The sequence below is a fragment of the Phaseolus vulgaris genome, chromosome 6 (genome assembly GCF_000499845.2).
Source record: "Phaseolus vulgaris cultivar G19833 chromosome 6, P. vulgaris v2.0, whole genome shotgun sequence".
Taxonomy (NCBI): Eukaryota; Viridiplantae; Streptophyta; class Magnoliopsida; order Fabales; family Fabaceae; genus Phaseolus; species Phaseolus vulgaris.
Window position 1 is genome coordinate 21306583 of NC_023754.2, and position 9665 is coordinate 21316247.

The window sequence follows — 9665 nt, forward strand, 5'->3', positions numbered from 1 at the left end:
TTAAAGATAAATACTTTTTTATTTTAAGAAGGTCGTTTAGTAAATGATAAAATTGTCACTAAAAAAATTATGAAATAAAAATAATAATGTAAAAGATAAAAAATAATTAATTACTACATTTATTATAATTAAATATTAATTTAAAAACTAGTTAATAGATTTTATTAATAATAAAAATTATTTTAAATATTAATAATTTTTTAATTTTTAAAATAATATCTAATTTAATTAATAGTAATTAGTTTTTATTTAATATTTTTTATAGTGTGTAATTTATTTAAAACACTAAATTATCTCTTCTAACGAAATCTTTTTCAACACAGGATTAAAAATTAAATTTTAATCAACAAATTTAAAGAACACAAATAAGTAATTAGAGATAAAAATACATCAAATAAAGTCTTAATCTGTTGTACAATTTTACCGTATAAACTTGATATGACTTTTATATTAGTTTGCTTTTACTTTGTGATATTTTATTTTAAGGTCAAATTAAGATAGATTTAAACTTTTTTTATAAAAGATTTTAAGAAAAGAAACAAAAAATCACTTTTTATAGATTAAAATTAGTTTTTGTAAAAAAATCATTTAATTTTTCTAAATTTTTACTTTTAATTTGTGCAAAAACTAATTCTAATTCATAAAAAAAATCATTATATTATATTATATATATTATAAAAAAAAAACTCGTCAAATGCTTTAATTACCTTAACCCGACTCTATCATAAATTTCATGTATATTGTATTAATAGTTATTTTCTATTTTAAAATAATTGAATCTATATCGATAAAGGGATTTTCTTTTTAACAGTTTTTTTTATCAATTTTACCTTTATATTAATATTTATTTTATTGTTTTATCTTGAACATTTCAGTCATTTCATTATTAATATTTTAAGTATTTAATAAATAATTAATTATTTTTATAATTAATTGGAATTTTATTTTTATAATTAATATTCTATCATTTTGTAAAAAATTGTTATCAATTTTAAATTTTGAATGACGTTTTGTACGACATGGAGTAGTTTTTTTTTCATATTTTAATATCTCTTAAAAATCGTAGTTATTATTTTTTCTTATCATTTGGTTTCTTATTATTTCTTTGCAAAAAAATATATTCTTCTTCACGGATCACCTATTCTTCCCATCGCAAATGTGGCATTGAAGCTTCTCCAACTTCGCCAATAGAATTTTGAGTCTATGATCTTTCTCGCGCGAGGAAGGAAAGAGGTTCGCAAACAGACCTTTAAAGGGTGCTCACACTCTCTTATTGACAAATTCATTTTTTATTCCTCTTTGACAAATTTATCATTCTTTCATTTTTCTTTTGTTTATTTGTTCCATTAGATTGAGAATTATTAATAAATATAAAAATATTATTTTTTTCTTTATTGTTGTAGTAATATTCTGACTTTGGAAATGTTAATGATAAAAATAAAAAATGCAGACAATTTCAATTCTTTTCTTATTTTATCTTTATATAAAGAGGATTCTCCTTTTTAACTATGATTCTTTTCTTATTTTATCTTTTATATAAATATTTGATTTTATTTCATGATCATGGGCATTGTGTCATTTTCTAATTTTTCTAAAACATTTGGTATATGGAGGGACTCTTTTGAATTGAAAGAGAGGTGGATGAGATTTTTTTTTTGAATATTTCATTCATTTTCTATTTTCTAAATAACTAATTATTCTTATAATTAATTGAAAATGTTTTTTTTAAAACTAATGTATTGTCATTTTGTAAAAAGTAGTTATCAAATTTAAATTTTAAATATGGAGTATTTTGAAAAATATGGAAAGAAATAATTTATTAGACTTGGGACGTTTCATTATACTTGGGACGTTTCATTAGACTTGGGACGTTTCATTAGTCGTGGGACGTTTCATTAGACGTGGAACGTTTCATTAGACGTGAAACGTTTTATTAGATATGAAACGTTTCATTAGACGTGGGACGTTTCATTAGACGTGGGACGTTTCATTAGACGTGTGATGTTTTGATTAGACGTGTGATGTTTCATTAGACGTGTGACGTTTCATTAGACGTGGGGCGTTTCATTAGACGTGAGGCGTTTCATTAGACGTGGAACGTTTCATTAGACGTGGAACGTTTCATTAGACGTGGGACAGTTTCTTAGACGTGGGACAGTTTCTTAGACGTGGAACATTTCATTAGACGTGAAACGTTTCATTAGACGTAGAACGTTTCATTAGACGTGGGACAATTTCTTAGACGTGAGACAGTTTCTTATATGTGGGAAGCAAAATTTTTTTATCTCTTCTTATTATTTGGTTTAATTTAATTTTTAATATTAAACATAATTATATATAAATGATAAAAATAAAAAATACGTTGTTTAATGAAAAAATAATAAAATAAATATTAATATAAGGATAAAATTGATAAAGAAATTGTTATTGATGAAAATTATTTACATAGATATAAATAATATGATGTTTCTTCTATTTGTTTACCGTTATAACTTCTCTTCATTTTATTTTAAAATAATGAATCAAATAGTGTGAATTTGGTCTTATAAAAAATGTTATTTTAAGTTTAAGTGAGAGAAAGCATTATTGTTAAAAGATAAAGACACAATTATTTATTTTTATTTCTCTAATTTTTTCTTTAAATATAAAAACGAAATGTTTGTTTATCAGTTTTGAATAAAAGTTTCACGTTGGATATATAACTACAAAATATTTTATCACTCTGCATATTTAAGATATATGTAGTAGAAATTATTTAGTGCTTCATTCAGATTTTAATATCACAGTGAAAACTTGACATAGATTAATAATTAATCTGATTGATTATTAGACAAAACAAAATATATTACTACTCCTTCTACTTAATATTAAATTCTTTTAATATAATTACACATATCAATGAAAATATTTAATTTTAGTATGAATGTATTAAATTAAAATTATTATTAATAAATTTTTAAATTATCTTCTTTCTATTTATTAATATTAATATAAAATACAACTACTCATACTATTAAATAAAGAAGAAAAAGAAACAGGAGGAAATGTAAATAAAATAAATTTAGAATTATATTAAAAAATTTAATGAATTAGAAATTTTGATTTGCTATTAAGTATCATAGAATACTTACTAACTCAAGTAAATCGCATTGATTATAAGACAAAGTATTAAATATAAATAAATAATTTATTATTACAGTTAATAAAAATCTGAGTTATGTTTAAAAATTTAATAAATTATTAAATGCTTATTTACTAGTGTCATAAATATTAAATGCTCTACAATATTAATAGCAGTTTTGCTAACTATGTACATGTGTATTACATTAGACATGTAACAAAATATTAAATATTTAACTGATATTTTAACATATATAAAGTTAGTTTTAATGTCGTTATTTTTAATCTTGTTTATTTTAATTAATTTTTAAGAGACTGGAAACTTAAATTTTGAGAACGTAAACTTAACTGATCACATTATTTCATTAACATTTCCGACTCGATTAGAAAATATAAATTTATTTAAAATTAAAGTAAAGGTAAAAAAAATAAATAAGTTTCTTAATTTGTGTGAAATATCATAAAGAAAATGAGAGAATAGCATTTAATAGCTCCACTATGATAAATAAAACTTTAATTAGTTTTTTTAAAACATTGAATGTGGAGAGAGAGAAAAGTAGTGAGATTTATTGTAACAGTGAAAGGAAAAAAAAACGCATGGAATAAAAGGAAAACTGAAAAAGAGGAGAACAATGATTTGCACGAAGATCCAGGTTAATAAGGGTGATTAGAGAGAAAAGGAGCGCGTGAAAAAAAAGCGCGTGGGGAAGCGTATGAAAGCATCGGAATCTCTGACTGAAATCCTACGTCACCAACATCTGTATAGAGGGAGACCTAAGAGGACAAGGACAACGCCCTCTACACATTGTCATGTTTTATGTTTTATGTTTATCTCCCACACTCTCAGATACTCTCTTTTACCCTAAATTCTTTTTCTATCAACCTATCAATATTCCTTTTACTTTAAAGTGTTATATATTGAAAACCATGTAATATATTACAACTAAAATGGAATAATTTTAAAATTATAATTATAAATTGATGTTATTATAGTTGGAAAAAAACATTGTCCTTAGTTTAAAACATGCTGTTTTGTAAATTTAGTTGTTTTTTTTTGGGAAATGCTAAAATTTACCTTAGCTGTGAGAAGAGTTGGTCAAATTTGTTCTCCTTGTGTCTCTGATGTCATCTATCACGTGATCTAGAGAGAGAGAGAGAGGAAGAGAACACGCAGTTCAAGAGAGAGCGACCCCATAGTGGAAGAAAGAGTCAAAACCAATAAAATAGTAATAGCCCCAAGCCCAATGTTTTTGTTTTCTCTTCTCTCTCTTTCACTTTCTATTCACGCTTTCTAACATCTTCTTCCGTGTGTGGTAGCATCATTGTAATAGCCAACAACACCCAAGGGAAGGGAAAAGTGGGAACACACAGAAAGCCAGACCAGACCCAGAAAGAGAGAGAACCCAAGTCTTGTTTCTTTCTTTCCCTCTTCTCTCTTCTCTCTTCTCTCTGCACTTCCACTCTTCCTTCATTTGCAGCCTTCACCTTTCTTTCTTTTCTTTTCTTTCTTAGAGAGAGAAATTACCCATCATAACATAACATATCATATCATCATATCATATACTATATATAAAGAGATAATATTGCCTGAGAGATGCAACAGCACCTGATGCAGATGCAGCCCTTGATGGCAGCCTATTACCCCAACAACGTCACCACTGATCACATTCAGCAGGTCCTTCCCTCTTCTCCCTTTCTCCACCTATTCCCTTCTCTTCTCTTCTCTTCTTACTCTTACTCATCACACATATATCATACAACACATGTCTATGTATCTATGTATGTATATGTTATGTGTATGCATTCATTCATCATTCATGTCCCCTCTCCCTCTGCTCAGGGCCCTTTTGTCTCAGCACTGCTTGTGGGTCTTCTATTGTATGCCACTTTTAGAACCGTTTCCTTGTGCCGCTGCTTTTTAGTTTTCCTGTTCACACCCTTCTCTTATTCTGCTGCTTCTTCCTTGTCAGCTTCTGCTACCGCTTACGCTATTTCTTTCATCTTCCACACGCTGTATAAATATTCTGTGTACATGTGCTGTATCAGAGCTTTTATGACGCCTGCTTTTTTTCTCACCGCTTAGATCACATTTTCTGTAACCTTTCAGATCATACTATCTCATTCTCATAATTTCCTGTTTGGTATGCCATTCCTTAACTCTACCAACACCTCCTTCGCCCTCTTCTTTTAATGCACTTGCTTTAACTATACCCTCTCTCTGACTCTTCAATACTTCTTTCTGCTACTTCCATCCCTCTTTCACACTTGCTATTAATGCTCTAATGGCCCTCAAAAAACCTGAAATTTCATGTATAACTCTTTCAAGTGTATATCTTTTTCTCATTGAGGTAGATTTTGATGACATGCCTGCACTTGTGTATTAGTATTCAGATTTCATCAAGGTAACAACTTTTATCATAGGGAACATTTATAAAGCCGGTAAATGTTTGATCCAAGGGTGCGGTTTGATTAAGATGGTGCAGTTCTAGTTATTTACACAAATGGTAGAACAATTAAGAAGTTAAGACAGACAGATTGAGATCAGTGGAAGATATTGATTCATATACTATTTATAGTCTTAGTATATATTTACTACATGTTATTAACTAGAGTAACACTCTTCATTGTTTTCTAACATTCTTAAATCTACGTGCATCATATGGTGTTTTTTATTTATGGAAAGACAGTCCAGCAACAGCAAGGACTTTCTGTAACACTTGTTGGTCCCCTTCCCATTTATTTCATTATTTTTCGCAAGATTTATATGATATTATGATGATGTTAATCCTTGGTTTGACCTTTTACCCCCTTTTCTTTACAAACAGTACCTGGATGAGAACAAGTCCTTAATCCTGAAGATTGTTGAAAGCCAGAATTCTGGCAAGCTGAGCGAGTGTGCCGAGTAAGAATTAGACTAGTTATCCTTCTATATTCCAATTGAATTTTGTGTTTCTCATTTCCTAATCTAGTAATAATGTCTTTTAGTGTGTTTAGTTCTACATTCTATATGTGCTTTTTCTCATCCTACTTAGAAGTCAATAGTTATAGTTTTCACATCTCAAATTTGATTTCTTGTTTTCCAACAAATTTTCAGTATGGCAACTCTATGCTACTTCCACACTGATAACTTGGTTCAGTTTAATTAACTGTAATACCCTTGCGAACTAGATAGGGGACTCACCATCCCATCAAATATTTACATATTATGGCAGGTAAAGATTAAGCTTGTCAGCAAACTATCAAATGAAATTTGAAAGTGTGCCAGAAGAATGTTGCTGATTTGGTGTCATACACCAACCTGAGTGAAATTTACGTTATGTGATGAGCCTCTATTTAAATATTTAGGTAGGGCCTCTATTAGGATAACATAGGGATGAGAATGCAAAAAAAAAAAAAACACACTGATTTCAATAACTTGTTAACTCCATTAGGAGACATCTTACTGGGGAAACTAAAAAAAAAATTGATATTATCAAAGTATTAGAAATTAATATACATTTGAGTTAAAAGGAATCTGCTATGATTTAAGGTTTTCTTGCAGATTTTGCTTAAAGATACTATCTACAAAATTTTGACATTGTTTTTTCAAAACAAAATACCTTTTTTATATATAAACTTTGCAATGTCCATGACTTCTAATCCTTTTCTGAATTTAAGTTTTGGGTTATCTTGTTTGATTATATCATGTGCACTTCTCTTTTGCTAGTTTCTTGTAAGATCTTTATTGTAGATGCTTTTAGTTCTTATATTCAATATGAAAGAGAAGTTGGGTGAGATTCTCACACTTTCTACATTCCCCACATGAATGGACTCTTCTGATTTAATGCTGTTTCTCTCAACCCTTTGATTCTTCCCTATCCTTTACCAAATACCCACCTTTCTCTCCAGAAAATTCTCTAGTTTTCTCATATTTCTGCAGTACAGAAAATAACTTGTTTACAATATGTCGTTCTATAATTCTGAAGATTCATTACTGTCAACTAGTCAGTCCAAGTGTATGATTTTTTGAAGTGAAAAAAAATAGAAGAAGTCATTGAAAAAATCTTCCTTCAGACGATTCTTTTATTTAAGTTTTGGTTTTGGATGTAGAGTCCAATGACGTCATTTGTCAATGTGTAACTGACTTCATTTAATGAAGTGAAGCTTGGTTGTTAGATGCAGTTGAAAGTAATAATGTATGGCTGAATTAACTTAATTATATTGAAAGGTTTCTAGTGGAAATCAAACTTGGGGTTGTTCCGTATACATAGAAAAAGAAGGGTTTTCTCCTCAATATCTGGACTGCTAGTGCAATCGTGCATTTTCTATTTGTTCAAGTATAGGTTGTGTTAGATGTAATATAAAATCCCTCAAGAGATTCATCTAATTACTTAAGCTGTTGAAATACTTCTTGAAGTTGAACAATACTTCTTATGATCACTCAAGAAAATTTCCCTTTCAAAACTAGCTTTCAGAGTTGAGTTGGGCCTATTTTGTTCTCAATTTTCATATGATATCAAAGTCTAGTGTAGTCTACTCTTGGCTATATCCTTCATTCAGAGATGTTCAGAACTAACTAGGCATGAGGGGATCTTAAGAATCTCACATGAGCTAACTTTTGGAGTTGATCTTAGACCAAGTTTATTCTCAAATTCTTACAGGAATCAAGCAAGGCTACAGAGAAATCTCATGTATTTGGCAGCAATAGCCGATTCTCAGCCCCAACCACCCACTATGCCTGGTCAGGTACATGATACCTTATCAAATTTTGCACTCATAACATGTCTATATTTCAATTTCCTCTCACATTAACAATCTCTTCATTCTTTATCTATGGCATTGAAATTGGTAGAAAGTAATTTTTCAACCTTTATCTAGACATTGCCTGAACCTCCAGCCCTTCATTGGCAACTCATGCATCTTTCACTACTAATTTAATGTTTTTGATGATGCAGTACCCTCCTAGTGGGATGATGCAGCAGGGAGCACACTACATGCAGGCTCAACAAGCACAGCAGATGACACCGCAACAGCTAATGGCTGCACGCTCCTCCCATTTGTATGCGCAGCAGTCATACTCAGCACTTCAACAGCAGCAAGTCATGCACAGTCAGTTGGGGGGGAGTTCAGGACTGCACATGCTGCAAAGTGAAGGGAGCAATATGAATGTGGGATCAGGCAGTGCAACAATAGGAGGTTCTGGAGGATTTCCTGATTTTGTCCGTGGCCCCACAGGGGAGAGTTTGCATGGAAGGAGCATGATTGGTGGAAGTGGCAAGCAGGATATTGGTGGCTCAGGTGATGGCAGAGGGGGAAGCTCAGGTGAAGGGGGTGAAAGCCTTTACCTCAAGTCTGCTGAAGATGGAAACTAGGCACACAACAAATGCCAAAATTACTGCAAACTTTTGGTTAGTTAACTAGTTAGGAGAAGTAGGCAATGACACCAAGGGCAAGTAGCTAAGTAGCTATGTGCAAAACTTGTCTGCTTATATAATGTTTGTTTACCTTGTAGTAGTGCTTGAGGCAAACCCTTGCCTTCATCTTTCTGCACAAATTAGTACATTTTCTGCCTTGATCAAAAGCATGTTTTTCCTACCTCTGCTGTTGATTTTATCAGAATAGTTTCTGTCACATTTTTAGTACTATCTTCTGTTTCCCTGCATCACTCAATGAATATTTCCTTGTAGATAATTATAATTAAAACTGATAGTAAATAAATGTTTTTAAATAAAAGTTATGCTGTAGATTTATAACAACTAATTTCAATTTTGATTTAAGACTATTTTTAAATTGAGAGTCAAGAGATCCAGAGCATTGCTTTTCATGTTAATTTTTATTTATTATAGGGTATAAATAGATTACATCTCAACTAACCTTCCTTTCTCTAACTTTAGTTAAAAAATTTCTTGAATTGATTGGCATAGATATCACTGAGCTCAATGTTATGATAGGAATGAGATTTGAATTTAGATCCTATATGCAAATTATTTGAACTTTTATCTGACATGGTGAATTAGTTTAGTTAAATCTAGCAGATACAACACATTGTGGAGCATAAAGTAGATTCAGTTCTTTAATAGAATTAAGTAGAAAACCATTGGATTTTTTTCTGCCTAACTTCAGTATGTGATTTGTATATTTTAAGGTTTAATTATTTTTATTTTAATTAGTTGAGATTATTTAGAATTAATTAAGTTTAATTTAAAAAATAAATCAGTTTACTTTTACAATAATTCTTTTAGTTTTCAATTTTATTTTTATTTAAATTTCTAGAGATTTGTCTAGAAATTGATATACTTAATAACTTTAAAAGTTTGGAAGCTAGGGAAATTTTAATAAAATTTGAAAGATTTTATAGGATTTGAAATTAGATCTTAAAGTTTTGAGTTTGTTTTAATGTTTGATATTTCGTTATTTTATGCTTTACAATAAAAAGTTTAAAGTATTGTAATCAATTCAATGAAGAACTTTTAAAAATTCATAGGTATATTCAATATTGGAATTATAATTTATCTATAAATCAAATTTGAAATAATTAGATAAATTGAAACAATTATGTGGGACTT

The 9665-nt window shown here is 29.4% G+C and overlaps 1 protein-coding gene across 1 annotated transcript; it reads left to right on the forward strand.

The window, feature by feature from the left end:
• Positions 1–4357: 4357 nt before the first annotated feature.
• Positions 4358–8694, forward strand: LOC137831812 (GRF1-interacting factor 1-like). The gene is made up of 4 exons (XM_068639636.1): positions 4358–4795; positions 5946–6022; positions 7761–7845; positions 8055–8694. Exons 1-4 carry the CDS (start codon positions 4715–4717, stop codon positions 8469–8471), a joined length of 660 nt encoding a protein of 219 aa, XP_068495737.1. The 5' UTR covers positions 4358–4714; the 3' UTR covers positions 8472–8694.
• Positions 8695–9665: the final 971 nt, after the last annotated feature.